General features: G+C 48.1%; 1 protein-coding gene across 3 annotated transcripts in view; it reads right to left on the reverse strand.

Moving 5' to 3' along the window:
* FRMD4A (FERM domain containing 4A) overlaps positions 1–25,051 on the reverse strand; it is a 216,649-nt gene that overhangs the window by 62,476 nt on the left and 129,122 nt on the right. For all 3 annotated transcript variants that reach the window (XM_058532438.1, XM_058532437.1, XM_058532439.1), the window contains one exon: positions 4,524–4,600. In XM_058532438.1, the coding sequence (XP_058388421.1) occupies positions 4,524–4,600 (77 nt within the window). The remainder of the gene's footprint in view (positions 1–4,523; positions 4,601–25,051) is intronic.

Below are 25,051 nucleotides of genomic sequence, written 5' to 3' on the forward strand. Positions count from 1 at the left end.
GGCCAGGCCTCTGCCTTGTCTGGGATAAAATGGGTCATTTTAGGTCACTGGATGGTTCTTTCTGATCTTCAGCTCCTGGCGTTGGGCCAAGACAAACTTCAGAGACAGGAAAAGCCTTGGATAATGTCCTTCGTTAAGCAGGCAATGCTGCCTACGGTGAAGGATGAGTAAATTCTCTTCTAACTGCCATAGGCCACAGCGGCTGAGAGAATCAGGACTTCTTATATTACTCTAACTCAATGTTCCTTGAAAGAGTTGGTTATCAATTTCAAATACATTCAGAGAGCAAGCAGAGTATAAAGAATCAGGAGAGGGAAGGCAGAAAGAAATGAGCCCAGCCAATCCCTCCACACTACCCCACCTCATCAGATACATTTATGGAGGCGATATGGTTACGCATATGTATGGAGCAGAGAGAGGCGATCAGACTTCAAAAATGAAAGAGGAAACACTGGTCCCAACATAATTCTCCACATTAATGGAATTGGGGGAAAAAAGGGGTATGTGATCATGTTCTCAGTGAGGTATATTTATAGGACAGGTGGATTATTTTGCAAGTGAAATCAGAGAACATGTGTTTACACGCACGTGTATAGGGTGAGGTGATGGGACAGCAGGGTGGCCTCTGGGGTAACTGATGGGAACATCAGAAGAAAAATGTGTGTTCTCCAGATTAAGATCTCTAATTTGGAAGACACTGGGTAGTCAGGACTTGTGATCATCACTTTTTTTTTCATGGCATATTTTCCCCTGATGAAAATTTAAAGCCGCTCCCATCATCTTCCCTTGGGGGCTGCAGATTTAACAGTAGGTCTTCTTCAAACTCTCTTTTAAGGAGAAATTCAAACCTGATGGTTACTTAATGCTACTGATTCGAGGCAGGGTATCCCTCCCTTCAGTCAAGAGAAAATGCCAGCTCATAGAAGAGCGCACAGTGGAAAATAACAGAAGAGCCAGCGGGAGTGAGGGAGACACCTCCACAGGTCTCTGTAGATTTGAAGGTTTTTTTTTTTTTCCTGAGGAAGACAGGCCCTGAGCTAACATCTATTGCCAATCGTCCTCCTTTTTTTTTCCCCCTTTTTCTCCCCAAAGCCCCAGTAGATAGTTGCACGTCATAGCTGCACATCCTTCTAGTTGCTGTATGTGGGACGCGGCCTCAGCATGGCCGGAGAAGCAGTGTGTTGGTGCGCGCCCAGGATCTGAACCCGGGCCGCCAGTAGCGGAGGGCGCGCACTTAACCGCTAAGCCACGGGGCCGGCCCAGGTCTCTGTAGATTTAACAAGAAGCTGTGATCTGAACTGCCACTTCGGCTTCCATAGCAATGGCTGCTCCCAGGAGTAAATACCATTTTTTCTCCCAGAAAGGCCGAATTGGAAAGGAAAAGTACCCTGAAGTGTATTTTACTGAAAGTAGTGTACCAGGCTAGGTACTAGTATTTTTCCAGTAAGGTGAGTGAGAAAGAGTCAAGAGGCTCGTCAGGTCTGGGTGTTTCCAGACAACCCACAGGAGCTCCTAAATCAGATACTCTGAGATTTTTTTCTCCTGCCTCATTATTAATTTATCTCTTCTCCGCATCTTTCCCTTCAGGCTCTTCCCACTCCAATGACTCTTCTATTTTGCCTAAACCTTAGAAACCCAGTATTTGCCAAACCTAGAGAAGTGTAGAAACAACACTGAGTATCGAGTTAGGATGCATGCACAGGAGAACAAATCCCATAGCATCTTCTGTGATCCAACCTGTGCCCATTGACTCAGGAAGCACTCTAAGTGCCCTGAGTGATTCCCTGTCCTCGCCATGTCCCATGGATGACATCTTCAGGACACGATTCTCTCCTGCACTTGCCATCTGATTATTTTGGTTCTGATGCCTTCCCTGGTTTGGGGGCGGGGCCAACCCCTGAACCACCCCAACACACAGTCAACTAGATTCATCTTCCCTGCTCCAAATAAACAAGGCAACAACAACAGGATGACACATCCAATTTAAGGAGCACTTACTGCAGTGTGAGGCGGAAGTCTGGACTTATATCTTTGGCTCTGCCACTGACCTAAGTAGCTAATCTGAAACAATTCTCTTTGCTTCCCTTGGCGTGCATTTGGAAAAGTTGTCTTTAAAGCGAATGTCAACTTGAGTTTCCACCTCTGACATCAGAGAAGACCCCTCCCTGCTTGCCTCATGGCTAACAGAGGGCTATTTTCCTCGAGGGGACATGATCCTGCTCTGTGCTCAGGCTGTCTGGGGCTCCTCCAGGCTACTCTGCTCTCTTCCACCCACCTGACAGACATCTTTATCCCCCTGAGGGCCCACCTTGAGCTTTGAATCCTACTCAGCCTGGGAGGGTCAGCTCAGATCTCCTTCTCAGGAAGCCTCTCCTGACCAGCCTGGCTTCTGGCGACCATCAGCATTTATGGCCTGTGCCATCTGGCACTTGGTCCCCGCTGCCTTGTGTATGGCATAGTGGTAAGGTGTGGGAGCTTTGGAGCCAGACTCCCTGGGTTCGAATCCTGCCTCTACCACTTACTAGCCAATTGTAACCTAGAGCAGGTTACCCTGTTTCTTGGTGCCCCAGTTTCTCACCTGGAGAACAGGAATACCAGTAGTACCTATTTCCTGGGGTTACAGTGAGGACCCAAGTGTTTAGAGCAATGTCTGCACACGTAAACACTCAGCAAAGATCACATCCCTTCTTCTGCCTGTCTCCCCAACTGTGCTAGAAGTTCTTTAAGGGCAGTGGGCCTTGTCTCAGTGCCCGAACATAGAAGCTACTCAACAAATAAGAGATTGATCTCTTTCATTTAATAGGCTAAAAGCCCATGTAATAGTAACATGTGAGGTTGGGACCCTTTCCTATATCCCTGGGCCTTGGGAAAGGAAAGGGAATTCAGTATTACATCACAAATAGGGCAACAGACCCAGAGAGCACACACACATACAACCATTCTAGGATTTGTCCAAGGTGCCTCTCTGCATTAGCACAGTTCCCAACAGAGCACGGGCATGGAGAGTCTGTCTAGCTAGCTCTTATGCTCCAGCCCCTCAGATTATCCAATCTCCAGTTTCCATTCTGTCAAGCATCCCCTTTCTGCCTCTGACCCTTTGTGGCAACATTCATCTCGCTCTTTTCACATGTAAGTTTTTCCTCCTCTCACACTTCTCAGAATCTGTAACTGTCCCTTCTTGGCTGGAATATTATTCTCAGCATCTCTCTCTTCCACACTTGGCCCGCACAAATGGATTCCTGCTCTGCAGAGGCAGGGTCTCTGGGGTCTAAGACCCTTCGCAGGACCCTGAGAAATGTTGGACGGGTTGTTAATCTGCTAATGCTGCCATCTTCAGCTGATGGTGGAGACCAGGAACCCCTAAAATGTTCTCTACTTGCTCATCGTGTAGTAACTGTGGGCGTGGGGCAAGCTCTTCCCCTCCATGGGAGTGGCTGTTCCACGCAGATTACACGGCGGGCCAAGCAGCCCCAGTGGGTTATCGCTGGCTGCAGGAAGAGACTACTGCACAAGCCTAGCCCTCTGACTGGGGGGGCACCGAGAGCTCCATGGGCGGGACAGTAGCTTGTTTTGAGTGCTCAGAAGCCATGTGTGAGGAGAGCTGGTGCCAACTCCTCCTTCTCAGGCTAGGACTGGGGTATCTCTGACGTATAAAAGCTACGTTTGCTTCTCTATAGAGTCTCATCGTTTCACTGTCTTCCTAGGGCAACCTTCTTGTAAACTCGTTTTTGGACCCATCGAAAGCCCTTGATCCTTAGGTGTCAGGCCTGTTTTTAGGAAATTTTGCTGCTGTTTCTGGCCTGCCTGTAACTCTAGGACTACCGGCAGACAAAGAGAGGAAAAGCAGCGGGTACACACCGCCCCGAGAACCTTCCACGCAGGGCTCGCTGCATTCCAAACCGAGACCCTATTGTTTGGCATCTAACTTAGAAGGCATTGATTTTTTACATGAGCGTTCCCTGGGAAACAATGCGAGGTGGAGAGAAAAAGAATCGGATTTCTTTCCTATCCACCCCCAGTACTAACACCTGAAAATTCCAGTTCACGGACTTAATTTAGCACAACTGCCTCAGCTGTAGAATCCTCTTGGTGCTGACTGTCCCGCCTGAAACATTCCCAGAAGCTCTGACAAGCCATCCTTCAGACTCTTCTCTGGGAAAAACTTGCTAGAAGAACTCAGACCCCTGCCCAGTTGAATTTGGTGTTGGTTACGAAATGCTACAAATCTTCCCTAAAATGCCCCGGCATGTAAAGACAACGCCACACATACGAACACGTGTAGCCAGATGAGATGGTCATGGAATCGCTAATTTCATATACACACTTGAACCCCCCGCATTTATCAACATACTTAGTAGAAAACAAAGCTTTACCGTCTGATTTGAACTCTTCTCCATGATCAACCATCCTCAGCCCCTCTCCCCTCCGAAAGACCATGAAGAATAACAGCACAAAAATACTAATATAAATAATAGGCCAGGCCGGCCATGCACTTCCAGAAGAAAAGGACTTTTCCAGCTTACCTGCGTGGGTCATGAACTTCCACGGAAAACTTCTTTTCTCTGAAATACAGGTTTTCCAACTGTCTCCATTGGAATATCTGCACAGAAAACAATGCAGTTGAAACTCAAGAGTGGTCAGTTCACGGCTGTGGTCCTCTCTCTGCTGCTTAACTTCTACAGCTGGCAGTTTCCTTATCACAGCAGAGCCTGTAGGGTTGTTTGCGCCTCCGCCTCTTCCACTTGCTTGACACACACACACACACACACACACACACACGCACGCACACGCAGCTCTCCAGTTCGAAACCGGGCAACGTGGGTGTGGATTTTCCTGCAGGTTTCTTAAAGGGAACAAAACAAGTTCTTTTCAAGTTGTTCCCCTCTGCCTTTGTTGGGTTCTCCAGGACAGTTCCCAACTCTGCAGACTTTTCCCTCCAAGGAGAGGAGGGGAGGGGAGAGAGCGGCGGCAGAGGAGGAGGGCGGGCTGGCGGGAGGGGGCCGAGGCGGAGAGAGAGGCACGCTTAGGAGGGAGCAGTAGCCATCTGCGCTAGTGCTGAACCGAGCTTCCTCCCTCCGGTGCTGAAATGGGAAGGCGGTCAAATTCCCAGCCTCCCATCGGGACTTCACTTCCTGCCCACTAATGTGTAAGAGCTCCGACTCGCCCTGGCCAGTCCGGATGGCTGGGGAAGCTTCCCCGCGCAGGGCGGGGGCTGCTGTGACTTTCTTTCAGGGCAGGCAACTCAAGATAACAATATGAGGCTGTCAAGCCCCTGCTTCCTTCTGCAGCACAAAGAAAATCCAGTCTTGCTGCCGGCGGACGCTGCAGCCAGAGTCTAGCTGCCATCAGGGAGTGCGAGAAGTGGAATAAGGCAGTTCTGAAAAGTGGGTGGTAAAAAGTTCCTTCTGCTGCCCGATGGGCCCCTCGGGCCCTGGTGGGCATTCCTCCTTCGGACCAGCGAACCCGTTAACTGAGAGCCTGGCTGCAATGTTTGGGAGTAATCAGGGCTGCAGCATTGCTCTGGGAGGGGGGTTCCTTTCATCGGATGAAAAAGACAGTTACTTAACCCTCTAGGAAATGTCAAAACAGCTTAAAGTTATGCATGCACATATTTATATTTATATATTTATATTTGATGCATACTGCAGCCCCTTCTATATACTTAGAATTTGAGCTTAATTGGCCCCAAGAAGGGAAAAGCAGGAATCCTGTTCTCCTTCATCCTGGGAGCAGCTGATTCCTCTCTGGGGCCCTCCCTTTCTTTGCCCACTGCGTTGAGGCATATGCTTTTTAGGGTCTCATCCTAGACCCAGAGTCCTCTCATCTGGGGCTTCTGACCGTCTCTGACCTGCTCACGTTTTCTCCTCCTCAGAGACGGGACAGCCATTTCCCTGTGTCCCATTAACCCCGCCCTCGCAGGCCCAGGACACTGCTAGTCAGGGCTTGGCCAAAGGACTCCACCCCTTCGTCAAACTGGGCTGGAATAAAAGCTGCTTCTAGAATGGCTGCACTCTTTTCTCTTCACAACCTGCCCTGCAGAACTTTACAATGATTTTGTCTGCATAATAAGGAGGAGGATATCGATTCTCTTATTACACGGCCACATCTTTGTCCACAGCTCAAGGTACATTTCACTCTGAAGCCCAAGGAAAACTGGGCTTCTTTCTCCTTTAGGGTCGGTTGCGAGTGAGTGGAGAGACATTTCAGGGAAAGCGAGTGACCCAAAGCCCTCCGCTGGCTCAGACACTTTGTGTCAGGTCACAGATGAAATGCCACCTGGGTTGAGTCTATGACTCAAGTTACAGGTCTGAGTTCCACGCTCCTATCTGATGCTCTGCTATGCTAAATCCCTCAATGAGACACCCAAAGTTCTCTCTGACCCCCCACTGTTAGATATTTATGGACAGTCCCCTGAACTTAGCCACAGACACAAAAGCACCAGAACTAACACATCCCTGGCACTGACCTGACCATTGGGAGTACACAGAACTAAGTGGCCAGGTGCACACGCTCAGAATCTGACTGCATCTGTTTGAATCCAGGCTCCCCTACATCCAAGTTGTCTGACCTTAGGCAAGTGACAGCATTTCCTTAGGCCTCAGTTTTCCCATCTGGAAAATGGGAGTAATGCCCCCCTAAGGCAGAAGCAACAGATCCTCCACCCAGTACTGACACAAAGTAAGTGCTCCATGAGCTTAGATGTTAGTGTGACTCCTAATTGTTCCTGCTTCTCCCAAATCCTGGCAGATAAAAGAGGATAACTCCAGAACACCCAGAATTATCCTTTTCTTAAATTTCCTAATTCAAGCCCTGACGTTGGGGTTGAAGAAGATACAGTATGATTACCTGCATGCTGGAAAGCTTTAAGGAAGTGTACAGAATTATTCCCCCGCCCTCTCTCTCTCTTCCCTTTCTTCCCCATCCGAAGAAACGGGTGGCTGGTAGATGGCTGTTCCCTGAGGGGGACCCTCAGCCGTGTGCTGCACTCACCTTGGCCAGGATCGGCTTCACGGGTGTGTGATCTGAGGGCCCCGCGCTTCGTTAAATGCTCTGCTATCTCCATCTTGAATTTCTCAGTAAGTCGGGATCAATGGGCCCTGCACCAGGGCCCATTTTGCACCAGGTCTTGCAAATTATGTCACGGGTCCCAGGCTTCGGTCCCGGCTGGTGCTCAGGCTACAGGCGCTGTCCTGGGCTGGGCACCTGACAGGCAGACCCCCCGCCCCGGGAGCTTTCTCCTCTCGGTCAGGAAGAAAGAAAGCAAACCCGGTGCGGGCATGTTTGCGAAGACCTCACCTGGGCCTTCCGTTTGGGGCCCCCTCTCGCCTGGTGAAGAAGCCCAGAGCCAAACGCTCAGAGGGGTTGGTTCCCTGGCAACTGCTGCCTCCTCAACTCCTTGCAAAGCAGACGCAAGCTGAGCCTTCCTTGAAGTGCTCCCCGACCCCACGCTGTGTGGTGTGGAGAGCCTCGAGTCTGCCTACCATCTGGGCTCTGCTGTGGCCCCTACGTCCACCACCGCCACCCCCACTGCTGCCCAGACTCCTGTGGTGGGCACTGAAGCCTGGTGGCCCAGCTCCCAGCATCTCCCAAGGATGATGTACTGTCTGCAGACATTTGCTAACAGGGGCAGAGCAGTGGCTTTCCCTCATGTTTGCTCTAAGCAGATTTTTTTTTTTTCCTTTGGCAAATGACAGACTGGGAATGGAGGGTGGGAGTGAGGCGAATGAATGGACAGTTTCAGGACACGGTTGCACTGGGACATTAGCAGGAGGTGCTCATGAGAGAACCCTGGCCTGGTCCTTTCCTCCTCACTTAGGGGGAATGGGGGGACTGGGGAGCAGGGTATGAAGGAGCTGGATACCCTCATGCACCATTTCTGCCCGCAGGCCCCTGTGTCCCACAGCTCGGAGGCCCTGCCTGCTACACCCTCCACTCTGAGGCTGGCAGAGTAAAAACAAGCAAACCATCAGAAGACATTTAACCTTGCCTCCCTGCCCTTTTTTTAAGAAAATTTTATTTATTTATTTATTTTGTGTGTGTGAGGAAGATCAGCCCTGAGCTAACATCTGATCCCAATCCTCCTCTTTTATTTTTGCTGAGGAAGATTGGCCCTGAGCTAACATCCATGCCCATCTTCCTCTACTTTATATGGGATGCCACCACAGCATGGCTTTGATAAGCGGTGTGTAGGTCCACACCCGGGATTCGAACCTGTGAACCCTGGGCTGCCGAAGCAGAGCACGCAAACTTAACCGCTACGCCACCGGGCCGGCCCCTTGCCTCTCCTTTGTCAAGAGGGTCCGCTGGGCTCTGACTGTGCTGGTATGGGGGCAGCCCCTGACCCTCTGTGCCACTTCAGGAGAGCTGCCCTGGCTTGGTGTGGCCATCATAACCCTGTCATCAGTAAAGAAGGCACCCGCTTTGGGACTCCACATAAAGACACATCAGACACACACAGTGACCATTATGACTGGGCCAGTTCCCTTAGGATTTTGTGTAACTCCTACTGCCAATCATGCCCAGGGAGCTAATTAAAAGCTAAAATACATGAGTCTATCAATAATCAAAGGATTAATTAATACCTATTAAATCAAGGGCTTGCTAATATACTTCATCTGGGCATCTTGAAAACGCTCTGCAAACCTCTCTTCTTTGATCTTTTAGCATCCCCCAAGAAGAGTGAGTGGGAAATTTCCTTCTTGGGGAAAACGAGGCCCAGAGAAATTAGGGGAAACTGCCTAAGGCCACACAGCAAGTCAGTGAAGGAACCAGAAACAGGAGTCAAGGGCACCTGGCCCATTACTCTAACCTCCAACTATGTTCCTTTCCACATGGTTCCACCAATTAATGGGAACAGCTCTTACTCACTAATGGCTGGTTAACTTGACGAGTGGAATGATTTTTACAAATGAGCAACAATGTGACTGTAAGTGGGAAGTATAAAACCAAATCTTTTTAGTCCTATCTAATGGCTTTCCTTTCCTTGTATGCTGCAAATGATAATAACTATTATTTCTTTCTCTTCTTAGAGACCTGGATTCCTCTGGTTTTCTATACAGCGATGCCTCAGTGTTCAGTAGCTTTCAAAAATGACCAACAAACAGCAAGAATCATGATTTAGAACAGCCTTAATAATTTGGGCTTGCCCTGAAAACAAAAACTCAGAGAAACCGTCCGGAAGTGGTTTCATTGAGATGGGGTCTGTCACCATCGTTGATGATGGCACTAGATGTGGATTCACAGTTTCTGACCCAAACTTTCGATTTCCAAGTGATCACCAGTCCTCCACTTCCCCTTTCTGGGCCTCAATGTCCTGATGCATAAAACAGGAGATGGGAAACATTTATCCATTGAGAGCCAACAAGAGTGGCTAATAAATACCGCCTCTGAGCCCTGAATGCACTATAAACACTTAATGAGTTGGACCTGGTTACTGGATCCTATTAGCTCGTCTGCTGGATTCCTACATCCTGTGTTCAGCTGATGGTCAGGGCAGAAAAGGGCTAACGTCCCCCCCGCCCTGTTCTTTCTGGGCCCAGCGGGGACAGACTGAAGGGGCCTTGACTCCATGCGACTTTCTCCCCAGCAAGTGTTTACTGAGAGCTGGGACGGCACATGCAATGGTGGGTGCGCCCTGGGAATGACGAGGAAATAAAGCCTTGAGAGGAAGCTCACTCCAGTGGCTGTGATTCTTGACCAGGACTTTAAGGAGCCTTGTCTTCCTCCTGTCCCCGAGGCTGAGTCACCAAGCCTCTTAATGACCTCTCTCTGAGTAACTTCCTGCTTCTTCTGGAGGGGCTATTATACCAAATTCCAGCACCATCTGGTCCAGCCTCCTCCTTCCGCAGATAAAGCCAGCCCAGCCGAGAGAGGGTACGGGACCGGCAGAGGTGAAATAAGTAACTGATGTCAGGACCACTCTTGTGACTTCTGTCCTCTGCTCCTTCTAACACACCAGGAAGAGCCGACGATGACTGAGGACAAAGTTGTCTCAAGCTGATGGTTAAGTAAGTTATCAATTCTTCAAAGGCTCCTGGCAGTCTAAATGATGCTGCATGCCTTCTAAACACCAACAAAGAGTTCTTTTATCAGAAGAATTAGACTCAAGGCCAGGCATAATCTCCAAGCTCAGAATGAAACATACAAACTAAAAAACACACTTCCTTATTTCATTTCTGCTCTGTTCACTTTCTAGAAGCAGGGCTGTCACTCACTATCTCTACGTGTATTTATACCTTCAGCAAATAAAAATGAGTTGCCACACATCTTCAGGGCTACAGGACAATAGAAGGAGTGGCTGAACCCCAACTGGATGGAGTTTAATTAAAATGGGAGCACACCACAGAAAACTCTAAGCCTGTGTGCTCAGAGAATTCGATCGGGTGCACCCTGATGAGGTTCTGCTATTATGGCAGAACCAATTTTAGGGAACAACAGAAGCAAGGATGTTTTTAGTGAGTTGACACTATATGTCAGAGGTTTTTTATATCAGTTGCATAGGCATTCAATATATTTTACTTTATGTTTAAAGAAGAGAGAACCGGGGCCGGCCCAGTGGCATAGTGGTTAAGTTCACGCACTCCACTTCGGGGACCCACGGTTCGTGGGTTCAGATCCCGGGCATGGACCTACACACCGCTCATCAAGCCGTGCTGTGGCAGGCATCCCACATACAAAATAGAGGAATATTGGCACAGATGTTAGCTCAGTGACAATCTTCCTCAAGCAAAAAGAGGAAAACTGGCAATAGATGTTAGCTCAGGGCCAATATTCCTCACCAAAAAAAAAAAAAAGAAGAAGACACAACCATTCAAGTAGTGGTGTCTACTCTTTGAATGGGCTAATAGGAAGAGGAAGAACATAATGCATGTTTCTATTTGTAAGAAGCTTACAACTAGTTGGGAAGACGAGACATAGACAAAGTAGATTGCATTCACGATATAGTAATTAGCTTCATGATGGAGCTTAAAATCATCCATAGTTTGTGAATCAGGCTTTTGAAACCCTATGGAGGCACCATGTCAACCTATTCAGATATGTCTCATGCTTCTATCTCAGATAATCAATATTCACGACCATCGCTCATTCTCCATCTTTTTGGTTCATCATTTTTCGGGGTGAGAACTCAGGTTTGGAAGTCAAAAGCCTTCAGTTCTAGTCCTGACTTGGTGAGGCCCACTGCATCTCAGCTTTCTTTTCTGGAAGCGGAGGGGTGCGTGTGTGGGCATTCCTACATCCTCTGCATGGGTTGAAGGTCAGAACCGTAAATCTAGGGAAGGTCACACTGCTACTCTTTGGAATTTAAAAATCCAGTAGCTTGTTTTAAACATTTCCTACTTATGGGAGACAATATAGAATGGGACTGATTAAAAGCACGATTTTCAAAGCCATACTGTCTACCACTTCCTGGCTGTGTATCCTTGGCAATTTAGTTTCTTTGTGTCTTAGTTTTCTCATCTTTGGAAAACTACTACTAACAACAGTTTTTTCATAGGGCTGCTGTATTAATGAATTAATACATACAAAGTGCTTAAAATGGTGCCCAGTACATAGGTAGCACTCAACAAATACCAGCTATTATTATGTACTGTCCCCTCCATCATTTACATGCCAATACTATTCTTAACGTAAAAAATAAAGGTCCTGAATACTCTGAACACCTATCAGCCCAAAGTACTGGTGTGTGTAATTTTTTTTTAAAAGATGGCTAATATGGTGCCATGGGCATTTTTAAAATGTTTTCTGTTAATTGGATTTTTCATAGTGGAAGCATAAGCCTAACGGGGTTCTTGTTCATTCAGATTAAGTTGCTGTTCACTGGTTCTCTTTGGGCTCCTTGGTTCCGGTTCTTATTCAGTTGATTCCTGGGTCCACTGCAATTCTGACCTGGGTCAGTTTTGACCATTTTCCTGCTGACTTCTAATCTCAAAACATTCATCCTGGGAAGAAAGTATCCTATTATAACATGGCTCAGTATTACACGGAATGGGCTACGCTGGGAACCAAATTGGACCCTCCAAAATAGTCAAACTATGCTCGCAGATAATTCACTTATACAGCGAATATGCGTATAGCCTTCATTACCTGCATTGAAAGAGCACTCTCTGGCATCTGTTTTCTTCTGAGAGGACCACATACCCAGCAAAGAAAACAATGGCTAATCTCTCTCCGCAGCCAGATCCAAGAAAATCAAGATGTTCTTTGGCTGCCTACTCCTCACTGTCAGAGACACGAGCTCTAAATTGCCTTGCTTAATTCAGTGACAGAGGCCCAGAGCACCAGGCCTTGACCCTTTCATGGATGGCCTCTCTTGAACCCATCAAAAACCTCTTAGCTTCCTTTGCCTTACGTGTCATTACAGGGGAAGGAGAGAAAGAGGGTCAATGAGTACTTAACAGGCCTCTAGAGAAACAGGCTGGTTTATTTCTCCCATTGGACGCGATTTCCTTTTATTTCTCCCCCTGAGGGGCTTCTCTCTATATGATTTTCTTGTGTGTACTTTGGCTTTTCTTGCAGAAAGATGCACCATAAAGCTTTGGCAAGTGTAAAAACGTGAAAGAGAAGCTGGAAGTGCTTTCCTTTCTTATCCTCGGCCTCCTGATGTAATTTCTTCCCTCCTGCGTGTGCCTCTGGGGATGTATGAGGATTAGTATTCGAATGGAGAAGCCAGCCAGTGATTCACCACATCTGGATCTACCTTTGGTTTTTCCAGTAACGAGCACTGTGGTCCAGTGATGGGTAGCTTAACCTCTCTGTGCTCCAGGCTTTCCTTTTTTTTTTTTTTCCCCCAAGCCCCAGTAGATAGTTGTATGGCATAGCTGCACATCCTTCTAGTTGCTGTATGTGGGACGCGGCCTCAGCACGGCCGGAGAAGCGGTGCTTCGGTGCACGTCCGGGATCCGAACCCGGGCCGCCAGTAGCGGAGCGCCTGCACTTAACTGCTAAGCCACAGGGCCGGCCCCCAGGCTTTCCTTTAAAAAAACTTCAAGGCCAGTCACACCTGCAATGACTTCTGTCAATGGGATGCTTCAAAGAAAGAATTAGTCTAAGTATTTGGCACATCTGGGGGAAAAATTATGATGCGCCCTTTCACCTGCAACGGCAAAGATCTCTTTTGACTGCTGTAAGGTTTTTGTTTCTACTACTTCGGAGGGCAGACTTTGGGCAAAACCTGTGTTTTTCTATTTTTTTTTAGGGGTGCTTGGCAGTTATCAGTCCTCTTATGCCTGGTAGCTCTGTCCAGAGGTGTGGGACCATAACAAGTCCCCTGATTTTCCTGGTGGAGGCCATCTGACTCCATGAAAGATCGGGAAGGGGATGAAGAAGAAAGGGCCAGCAACCAGCTCTACGTGGAAACAAAGGTATTTACTCATAACTAAAACCCTGCTTTAGCTAAAAATCAAGCTAAAAAAAGAAAAAGATAAAATGAAACACTCTGCCCTGGTGTTATCTGTGTGAAACAAAGATAGACAAAGTTAGTAAGTCAGCCAGGGCTCTTTGGGAATAACTATTTAACAGCAGCTCGTGTGCACTTTAAGAGACCTAGTGCTTCATGAGTCGGCCCCTCCTGCTGGGGAGGGGGAGGTCTCGCAGACCTTGGTTTCTGTGGGTACCAGTAGAGGCAGATCGCCTGCTGCTGAGACCTCAGGTGTGAGCTCCAGGCTGTCCTGGTGAGAAAGTGTCTCAGGGAGCGAGGGAGCCGAGCAGGCACCTGGCCGGGGGCTGGCGGCTTGCTCTTCAAGTCAGACAGCTGCCAAGAACACTTGTGGTCTTGCTGGCTGCTCTGTAACAGTGGCTGCAGCCAGCAGAGGCAGGCAGGCCAGGTCCGCCCCACTTCAGTGTAAACCTTCTGCTAGAGGGTCCAACCCCTCAGCTGGACTGGGGGCGTGGGGGTCTGCGTGGAGCTGCCATCTCTGCAGCTGGGGCTCTGGGTGACTCGTGATTTCTCTCTCTGGATCCTCTTGCTGGAGCAATTTTGTATCTGCTCCACAATTTTTCCTTCCCAGAAAGAAGAGAGATGAAGGGATGTTTTCTAGAGGTGAGGACTTCAACTCTAGAATTTTTGTCTTTCCAGGAGGGCTGCTTCCATTTAAAGCTCTGCTTTTGTTCCCTTTTCTCTAGAGGCATTCTCAAGTGGGCAAGTCAATTTGGGGAACTGTGAATTGGGGGGAGGAGGGGTGACAGCAGAGGAGGAAATGGATACCTTCCACTCAGCAGGCTGCCCTAAACCACCTTCTTTTCATCAGGGCTGTATCTGATCCCTCAAACCTCCCAGCCCCAATCGAGGCTAGCTGCCCCAGATATTCACATACGCCCCTCTGCAAAAGTGGTTATCATCCTGTGTTGCAATCGTCTTTTCTAGTCAGATCTCTCTATACCACACTATAAGCTCCTTGAAGGTATTTTCCTGGCACCTAGCACAATGCCTGGGGCATATTAGGCGCTCAGTAATTGTTTGGTGAGTGAGTGAGTAAGTGAATGAAGAGCTTTATGAGGTAGGTGTTATGGCGACCGAAGTTCAGAGTTAAGTCACTTTCTCAAAGTCACACAGATGATAAATGCTGGGAGCTGGTATGTGAACCCTTATCTGTCTGCTCAAAATTGAGGCAAATTCTCGGATGCAAGGAACCCCCAGCGGCTGAAGCAAGACATCTTGTTAAAAATACATTTACAAACTGCAAGGGATATGACAACAGAAAAGTGGCACGGAGGGCCAGCCCAAGAGAATCACAGCCCTTCCTCCTTCAGGAGCTCTGTGTGAACGATTCCAAAGTGAGCAGGGAAGGCTCTGGTCTGCAGGAGCTCATGGGCTCAAGCTGTAACCCTAGTCCCAACCAGGAGTGACTCTGCACAACTCATTCTGCCTAGAAAGTGCCTCAGTCTGCTGGAGGCTCTTTGACCGGCATGACCGGGGCGGGGGCAGGGTGGACCCTCCTTGTAGAGTCCCCCAGCCCCAGGGGTTGGGAGTGAGAGCCGGCAGGACGCAGACACCTTCCAGGCTATGCTAGGCTTTCATGTTAAACAGGTTCACTCTTTCAGGAAGGCCAGTTCAGCCTGGGTTTCCCCTTTGAATCACACTCATTAAAAAAATTCTCACTACGCTCCCTGAGTATTACACGGCTCAGCAGAAACAAGCTGTTAAGATTTCCCAAGACAAAGCGGAGGTTACCGGACTCAACCAACAGGGTTTCCCAGCCTCACGTTTCCCGCTTCTAAGAAAGAAACGGCATCCAGATGAACCAGAACTGTTCAATGGTCTGCAGGACTCCAGCAATTCACTCCTGATGTCTGGTTACTATTAGCTCTTTAGTTCCTTTTGGCCCAGGAGACAAACAATAAAATCGAGCAACAGTCCAGATGGACTGGTAGGGAACTTGTTATGTTTTTCACTTTTCCACCCACAAATTTAAGCTGTGAAAAGCTCTCCTATATCCCTCCTCCCTTCCTCATGTCTCTCCTTTTACATGGAGCTCTCTTGAACCCTTCCTTATAGGAGCTAGACTATTTATCCTATATCTATATGAGGTCACTACACATATGCATGTCTCAAGATGTCCTCAAAACCATCAGTGGGTCACAAGCTATTGGATATTCTGCTCTGACTGCTTTTATTCATTGAACTATTTATATTTATTTATTATACCATGTGTCAGGCCCTATGCCAGGCAGAGGGCATCGAGTAGTGAAACAGACAAAAATCTCTGTACGTCTTTGTGAGGAAAGTGGTAGGCTAATAAATAAGAAAACTACTCAGTGAGGAAGCCAGAGGATAAGAGGTTCCAGGGACAAACATAAAGGAGGATAGGACAGGGGCTGTCACTGTTGATAAGGTGGTCGGGAAGGCTTCATTGAAGTGACATCTGAGTTGATATCAGAAGGAAACTGAGGTCACAGCCATGCAGCTGGGTGAGGGGATTCGGCAGATGCAGAGACCCAAGGCACCGTGTGTGTGTGTGTGTGTGTGTGTGTGTGTTTGCTATGTGAAAGCAGAAAATGCCGGAGGAAACATCAGAGGACAATGGAATATTAGTCAGCCATAAAAAGGAATGAAGTTCTGAGTCATGCTACAACATGGATGAACCTTGAAAACATTATTCTCAATGAAAGAGGGCAGACACAAAGGGCCACAGATTATATGATTCCATTTATATAAAATGTTTGGAATAGGCAAATCCAGAGAGACAGCAAAGTAGATCTGTGGGCACCTAGGGCTTGAGAGGTTGAGGAGAAGTGGGGTGAGACCAGGAGCTCCCTTGTGGCCTTTCCACTGGTAAATCCTAGTCTGGATTCATCGTGAATCACAAGATGGTCTTTGGTTAAGACTCAATAAAACTAATTCCTTAAAAGGAGCCCCCTAAGTTCTCAGTGATGCCCGTTCTCCACAAGAAGTCCCCCTCCCAGCCCCTTGTTGGACAGTTCACCTACCAGGACCCTCCTCTTGGACCTGGTCTCTGCAGATGACAACTGTCCTCCCCCAGCCTGACAGCTTCAGGCTGTCACGGTCAAGGCACCTCCTCTGCTGGGTCTTCTCCTCTGCTGCTATGTGACCCCACAGTCTGTCACAGAGTCAGCTGGTGAGAAATCTGGCCAGTGACCAGTATTGTATGGTTTTTCAAACCCTATAGCTACAAGCATCAACTCAATGATGATTTAAAGATATACACATGTGTGCACCCCCACAGAGGAAATTCACTCAGCTGTGACTCCTAATGCATATTACAGGAGGGCTGGGATTCGGTTTCCAGTCAAACGAGAGGCCTGGAAAGACTGGCATCCAGAGCCCCTCTGGCTCTTCGCCCTCCCGATAAAAGGCCAGAACAGGAACATTCATCACAAGAAGCCTGGGTCCACTCTGGGGGTGGGGAGCCCATGGACCACATTCAATGTCAGTATACACTTTCTAGAATAATTATAAGGATTGGTGAGGAGACTTGCAAAACCCCAGGTAGCACCAGAAACACCTGCTGGAAATGCCAGAAAGACCTGGGTGTTTGGATAGTCTATGATTTCACTGGCCAGGGTTCTTTGGAGTGTACCCAGTTGCTGGCTCAGCATGGGTTTGTCAGGAATTATGCTATCTGCGCATAATGACACCACTGCACAGCCAGAGCCGCAGGACATGAAAATGGAAGCACTGGCTGAGACTTTACAATGATCAATCTCATTCAAGGGAGTGGTGAGCAGACCACCCAGGAGAGGCCAAAAAAAAAAAAGGCAAAGAGCCGATTCAACAGGTCACCATGCTGGTTCCAGAGGCCACCATGTGGCTAGGTTTGCCTGTGGCAGCCCTGGTTTGTCTGCCATGGTGGTATAATTAATGAGTAACCAGTGCCCCACTTCCACTCTCAAAAGTGTCCTGGTTTGGATATTAAAACCCTATGGTCACAAAAATACCAATACTGTATGATTCCACTTATGTGAAGCTCCTAGAGGAGTGAAATTCATAGAAACAAAGTAGAATGGCGGTTGCCTGGGCTGGGGCAGTGGGGAATGAGGAGCTGTGGTTTAATGGGGACAGAGTTTCGGTTTCACACAATGAAAAAGTTCTGGAGACTGGCTGCACAACAATGTGAACAGACTTAATACTACTGAACCAGACACTTAAAAATGGTTACGATGCTAAATTTTATGTTATGTGTATTTTATCACAGTTAAAAATTGAAAACCTTATGGTTTAGGTGTCTCTGAAACCCCTCACCCTCAACTGGAGTATAAAATGTTTGGGAAGGTGGGAACTAAGGGAGAATTTTAGAGGGAGAAAGACATGCTGTGAGCTTCCTCTACCCAAAGGGGGAGGCGGAGGATGCCGTCTACTAACCTAGTGAGCGAGGGTGCACTAGGGTCTCCTGGACTACTTGACAAGTGTCTCCTGAAGTTAAGGGACATCTAAGATTGCTAACTGACTCCTGCTCAAGAAATCAAAAGCATGAGAAGTGGGCTGGCCTGCTACTGTCAGACGAGCTGAAGGAGAAGTGGGGCCCAGTTGGGAGTGGGGAAAAGAATGAACTTTAAATCAGTTTTGGAGCTTGGGTTGTTATAAAGGACTGGACACTAATTTCGTAATAAAATTAATTTTGCTACTTCAACGGACCATGTGATTCTGTATTACCTGGCGTGATCCAAGAAGTCACAAGAATGCGTGAATTTTTATCCAGGGAAGGACACATTTAAAAGAATGGTGGGAGATAAAAGAAATTTGCCTTTTGAGTCCCAGGTGGTCAATGTTCTTGTTAGACTAGCACAGTCTTTGGTTTTTAAGCCAGAAAACCCAAATCTGTTTGTAAGTTACTACTAGCTCATGGTTCTTTTGGAGTGGGTGAGGCTGTCGGAAACTCGTCTGCAGAGGTTTGGGATCCAACAAGAGCGTTTGGTTTTGATTTGTGTCTTCCAATTGCATCCAAGGTCAACGGGTCTCCCTGAGTAGTGGGAATCTGTTTCTGTGAGCTATTTAGAAGCTAGTCGGTCTCAAGGGGGCTGCTGGCCTGTCTGGCTGGGTGTTTATTTGCATGTTATAAATACCGAGCGTTGTGTTTGAGCCTACCATCCTCACAATCAATGTGGCAGTTTCTGTGGCCTTCCTACTGCTGTCACACGTGCCTGCTCAGGGAGGGAGGACAAGAAGTCGAGAGCAGGCATTGCTGTGGGAAGTGCATGAGCCCAGGGAGACCCCACCCTCCACAGAAGAGACAGAGGGGTCAGCGAGGGGAGGAAAGCGACTTTAGCCATCTAGTAGGATCTAGCTCCGGCTTTGGCTAAAAGTGGAGAGCAGTCAAAGATAGTCATGGGTCTACCTACTTAGAAAGTGGGATCTTCTCCCTCTATCACTTTCTTCGGGGAAAATGTTGCTCTTCATTCTTTCTTTCGTTCACTACTCCTTTCTGGCTCTACTATGAGCTTGCCCCTTACTTCCTTCTTCTTACCTCATCCTAGTCGTAAGGTTCTGTCAACTTCAACACTCCTGATTATCTATATCAACCTCCTTATTGTTGGGGAAACTGAGGCCCAGGGAAGTGACTCTTCTTGCAGAACTGGAGCTAGAACTGAGATGTCTTGACTACCAGGCCAGATGTCTTTCACTACAAATAACAGTAGGGTACCTGAGGCCCCAGCCAGAACGTAGCACCCAAAGGGTGATGCCAGGCCTAGAGATTAACAGAACCAGTAACCCAGGGCCCATTTGGATGGCATCTTCAGAGCACAGTGAACCCTCTTCCAAGAGCTACCTCCAAGCATGTCACCCCAGGAGAGATTCGGACCTGCCTCTCCCAGAGGCATAATTCCATCACTTTCCTCCCGTACGTCTGCAGAGAAATTACTCTCACATTTAACTTCTCTCTAAGGATGCTCCATCTGGATGGGGAAATGCTTTTATTTTCTACTCATAAACATCACCGTCTTCAAAAGTGACAGTCTGACACCAGCACGGGTACCGTAGGGACACTTTCAACAAGAACACAAGTTGGTGTCCTTGGAGGTTTGGCTTACTCAGGACCAGCCTCTGAAATGGCCTCCACAGGAACCTGTGGGAACCCAGGGACCCCGGGTTCCCAGATCCAATGATCAAGAAAAAAGTAAATCCTCTTAACAAAGGGACACTGTTTGCTCTTCATGGTGAACCCACCTCTCGTGTTCTGTATAAAAGAAACTGTAACGAGATTTGCTATGTCAAGGGCAACAGCACTTTGATCTTGGGGAACAAGGAACTCTTTGAGATGTAAACATATTCAAGATGGAGAACATCAGACTATTTCTTGTGTTTTAGAGTCTCCACTTCACAGATATAAAAAGAGGCACAGAGAGGTTAAATAAGTTGTGTAGCACACCTTTTTGGAATACATTGCAAGCGAGTTAATAGCACCAAAATTCCTCTTTGGTTGAGATCCTGAGATTTACTTTGGGCCTTTGAGTGAATATGGAAGCCACTGGCTTACAAAACACCTTTGTTCTGAAGGTATAACTGCTCTAGGAAGGAATTTGATTTTAACTCAGTCTAAAATATCTTCAAACAACAAAGTGGGATCACATAGAAAGTTCCTTGTTACCTGTCTGTAGAGCAGTGGTCCTCAAACCATAGCCTATATCCGAATCACCTTGAGGGCTCATGAAAACAGACTGCCGAGTCCTACCCTCTGAGTTTCTGAGTCCATGAGTCTTGTTGGGTGGGGACTTGGAGTTTCCACTTCTGACATGTTCCCAAGTGATGTAGATGCTGCTGGCCCAAGGGTCACACTTTGAGAACCTGTAAGAGCTACAGTGCTGTATTGACCAGCCTCTCCCTTCAGGACTGAAGGACTTACTCTTTCTCCAGGAATCACCCTCAGCTGTAGAGAGCCACTTTGCTCAAGGTCACGACCCCTCCCCTGCAGGTCACCTACATCTGATTATTGGTTCATGTTGGGGATAAGACTCGCCCCCGCAGCCTCAGGGTGATGGCTCTGATGGCTCCTCCAGCTTGAGATTTGTCTGAGACTGCATCATAGCTCAGCTTCTCTCTCTGCCTCGTCCTGTTTCCTTCCCTTTCCCCACTGGCATTAACCCCAGAGCACTTCCCAATATGCTTCCTGCGTGCAAACCCATCTCAGACTCTACTTCCCAAGGAGTCCGACGTGCAACACTCTCAGAAGTAGAGAGTCACTTAAATGTCGCCTCCTTGGAGAGGCCATCCCTGACCATCCACTACCCCTCCACTCTTCCTTATTCTGATTTGTTATCTTCGTAGAATTCAACACTCTGACACTACACGTTAGAGATTTATTTACTGTTGTCACTTGACTGCCTCCCCTACTAGACTGTAAGCTCTGTGAGGGCCCGGACCTGTCTCTTTGGTTCGCTGCAACATCTGCAGGCCCTAGAGCAGGGCCTGTCACCCACAGGCACTGAACCCTTCCAGGTCCGCTCAGCACTAAGTGACATCTGAACCACTGACAACAGGCAACAGGAGGAGGCCCTTTAATCCAACACTGTGAAAGAGCAGAGGCTGCAAAATGCTAAGAATGCTAAACGTACTAAATGGAGTTGTTCCTCCCCGCTGTGCACAGGGTATGGTTCCCAAGGGGAATACAGATGATGGAATGAGTGAGGCACCCACCAGGGCCGGCCAAGGCAGAGGGCTCAGCAACCCGAAAATGAGTCAAGTGCATCCGAAGAGACTGACCAATAAGTCAGCAGAACACTTAATGGAGCGCTTATCACACTGAATAATTTAGCAGGCTGACTCCACTGGGAGTCGGTTCACAGTTAATGGAATATTTCCTGTAAATATTATTTTGTCTTCCTGCCTCATCATCTCATACAATTCAAAAATCTTTACTAGTCTGGGGAGGTGACAGTAATACATCAATTCCCCAAGCCAATGACCCCACTTCGGAAATACTCTTAGGAACCAAAGGAGGCTGCATTGGCTGCTCCAGTGGGGACAGGGGGCAGACCATTTACTCCCGCTCCTTCTCCTAATGTCTCAGAAGGGACCCCACAGGGCTCCTAATTGTGCATCTAAGTGTACATAAAAGCGCCCCTAATTGCACATCAAATAAATAAGTAAATGCTGTCTGCAGAATATGTAAAAGGGATGGCACTGCCAGCCTTCCCTGATGGAGACATTTCATTCAATATGGGCTGGTGAGTGGGCTGCAGCTATAAACGATGATTTACAGATATTGAATATTCCTTCTAGGGAGGTTTGCTGGAGTCACCTGTTTCCCACTGTTTGTTCTCTAAGGCCTAGAGCCTCAGAGACAGCCTGCAGGAGGGCTCTTTATTCTAACTCTCTTAGAATAAAGCACTTAGAAAAGCGCCCCATTCTGAAAGAGTTTTCTGTTGTAATTTATAATGGCTTCTGATGATTCGATGGCTGGTCTGTCCACAGGCTGGAAGAGTGCAAACAACAGCGATCTGACAGAGAAGGCAGCTCAGCCGGGCACTGCCGGGGAGGTGAGTCTTGAGTGTGGAAGAGCCTACTCTCCCAGTGCCTTTGGTGCTGCAGAGAAGGGGCTGATTGTCCCCAAGGTCAGAGCTTTGGGACTTTCTCTGGCTTTGATCTAAGGAATGCAAGGTCCTCCTCTAAAAGATGGAGCCCTATGCGACAGATTTCAGCCAGCCTTATTTATCTCTGCCCCATGTGACCCCAGTTCTGCAAGAATTACAAAACAACGCCTCTTCAATATATAGCATTGCATTTTCATTCACACCTTCTCAGGGAACACAGGAAAAACTGCAGCTTGTACCAGCACAACTGCCTAAAAGCAATGGGACAGCCGATCTGAGGCATGTCACCATGGATGGTCACTTTATGCAGCTGGCATTTATTCTTTTTTGATGGCTTAGGTCTCTTTGTTTGGCCATAAATGCAAACTAAGACAAAGCTGGAGATTGACTTCAAATGCCCAAATGCCAATCTGACAATGCTTCGTTATTCCCTGAAGACCTGTAACTTGTGAAATAAAGGACTTCTTCCTTACACAGCACTCCATTTCTACACACACATACACAGGCTAAAATGGAGTCTGGTAACTAGGAGAAAATAGAGTAATCTACGGAGCTGCAAGAATTATTTTTTGCTTTGACTACTGTGACCCTCTTTCTACTTCTCTCACCACTGCTAAACCAAGACAGTTAGACACACAGATAGTCCCATTCCCATACCTGATACCACATTCACAACTGTGAATAAAAACTATCAAACCACAACCATGGGAAAGAAGAGAGGCGAGCTGAGATAACCAAACGGGATGTTTCAAAGTGTTATACAGTATTTTAGTCTGAACAAGAGCACAGAAGTGAAGAGGCAAGCAAAGAGGGGGAGAGAAAACATCATTGGGTGAAGGAGAAAAATAGGATTTACTAAGAGCTGATGAGGGGATATTTAGTAGCTTATAAAAAATTCCACAACCTAACCTCAGACACTGTTTGGGGTTCTGCCTGATCTTTTTAAAAGAACTCATAGATGCAAGCAGGGGCCAATAATCTGGGGCATGTGGATGTATTGCAGAATTCAATCTTTTTTTAAGTCCTATTAGCTGATTTTTTAGGGCTTTTGGGGGCTATTCTTCTGCACATATAATCCTAAAATACTTCGGAAGTTGGCCTTGAGCTTCTGAATATACACCAAAAGCCAAAACACCATCTTCAGTGTCCCCACGTATCTAGCTACTCCTGACACGTGTGCCCCGAGGGCACAGAAGCTGGGTTTTTCCTGAGAAACATCAGCAGCCTGCATTTTGGGCTGTGCTTCTGCAAGGCGAGAAGCCCGTTTGTTTAGGAGGTCCAGGTAGCAGATAGGGGCATGTGGTTAGGAGGGAGCTAGAATGGTGTCTTTATTCCATTTGTGGGGTACCCTGTCTTTATCTCTCCTAAAGCCACCAGGGCTCCAGACTGAGGATGAAGCAATTTAGGGTAGATTCTGTGACCAGGATGGCAAACTGCACCCTGACCAGAAAACTTGGAACAAGCTACAGTCCTGCCCATTTCTGGAGAGCTATCAGCTTTACTGCCCCTGTTTTTGGTGGGTCATATGGAAACATTTGAGTGGATTCTCATAGCAGGTTACTGAGCTCCCCGGCTGTGTTCATGGTTTGCTGATGCTGTTGGAACGGTGCATACCAGAGGATGCCTCCAGGCCGTCCAAAGGAAAGGAGCAGGCTCACCCCTGCCACTGCCCCTACTTGAATGCTGGCTCTTAGTATGGTGGTGCCATGTGACACAGCTGCTGTAACTGGGTCAGAGTGTGAGGGAGGGCCTCTGCCCGGGCTGGAGGTGCAGCTGTTGCCACAGAAGGGCCTCCAGGTGCACAGAACTGGGCGCCACTCCCAGTTTCCTGAGCATCGGTGGGGGCCCACAGTAGCAGAGCTCAGCCTGGGCCATGAGCAAGAGCGTGTAGCGCCACCTGGAGAGCCATCCCTTACCCTGGGCTGGCCCAGCCTTGCGCCCTGTGCCTTGGGACACCTCACCTCTCCGTGTGCAGAGGCACGGCCAGCCAGCCAGCATGCCAGTCAGCTTGGCTGACCCTCCTGAGTCTGAGTCCGGACAGAAAACATAGATAGCTGTGGTGGTCCCCAACTCCAGCTGCACAGCAGAATGGATTGTGCGGATTTCTAAACGTTCTGCAGCCGAGTGAGAGATGCGGTGAGTGGGACTAGGGGAGACTGCAGCATCTATACATTCCAACAGTTTCACGTCGGTTTCCAATTCTCAGCTGAGGTTAAGAATCACCGGCCCCGAGCCCAGAAGACAGACTTGGGGCACTGTCCATGTGACTCTGCCGTGGTGGTCGTGCCATGTGCACGCGTCTCTGCAGACTCGCAGCTCTGGAGCCAGGGAGTGCCCCTGCATTCTCAGAGACTCACGGGTGCCTTACACGTAACACAGATGGCCTTTTTATGATGGTGATGATGTTGGGTGTGAGAAGAACGAACAGGCACCCTGCCTTGTTCTTCCCACAGCTGGGACTTCTGACTACGGCTCTGGTGAGTCTCTGGGTTTGCCTTTAGGTCGTAGCAGAGGTGGATGCCCCTCGGGCTAATGAAACTTAGGCTTCTCTTCCCCTTTCAAAGGCCTGCTCTTAATTTTATATTCAGCTCGTACATTCATTTCTTAAGGAGGGCTCCCCAAATTATATAAGGGTCAGGGCCCACACAACCCGGTCCTGCCCCTGTGTCTCATAGCAAAGGTCATAGTAGGGAACTGAAATCTTCTGCTCACGCCATTGGTAACTTTTCCAGTGTGCCGAACGCCTCTCCCTTTCCTCTCTCTGTTCAGTGTCTGCTTTAGTTATGCTTGGGAAATTCTTGATACGCTTGAGCTCCAACTGAATACCCAACTGCCTACTTGCCACAGCTACTCGGATGTTCCATCAAGCCTACAACTCTGTATGGCCTGAACTGAACTTATTTCCCTTATATCCCAGGCTTTGGTTGATCAAGAAGCCTGGGCTTCATTCTAGACTGCCCTCCTGCTCTGACTGCCACCCTCTCCTCCCACACAATGGATCAATCACATCCACCTTCTAAACGTCTCGCTTCCATTTCCCCTTCTCTATCCCTATTACTGATGGCCA

Source organism: Diceros bicornis, chromosome 36 (genome assembly GCF_020826845.1).
Source record: "Diceros bicornis minor isolate mBicDic1 chromosome 36, mDicBic1.mat.cur, whole genome shotgun sequence".
NCBI lineage: Eukaryota > Metazoa > Chordata > Mammalia > Perissodactyla > Rhinocerotidae > Diceros > Diceros bicornis.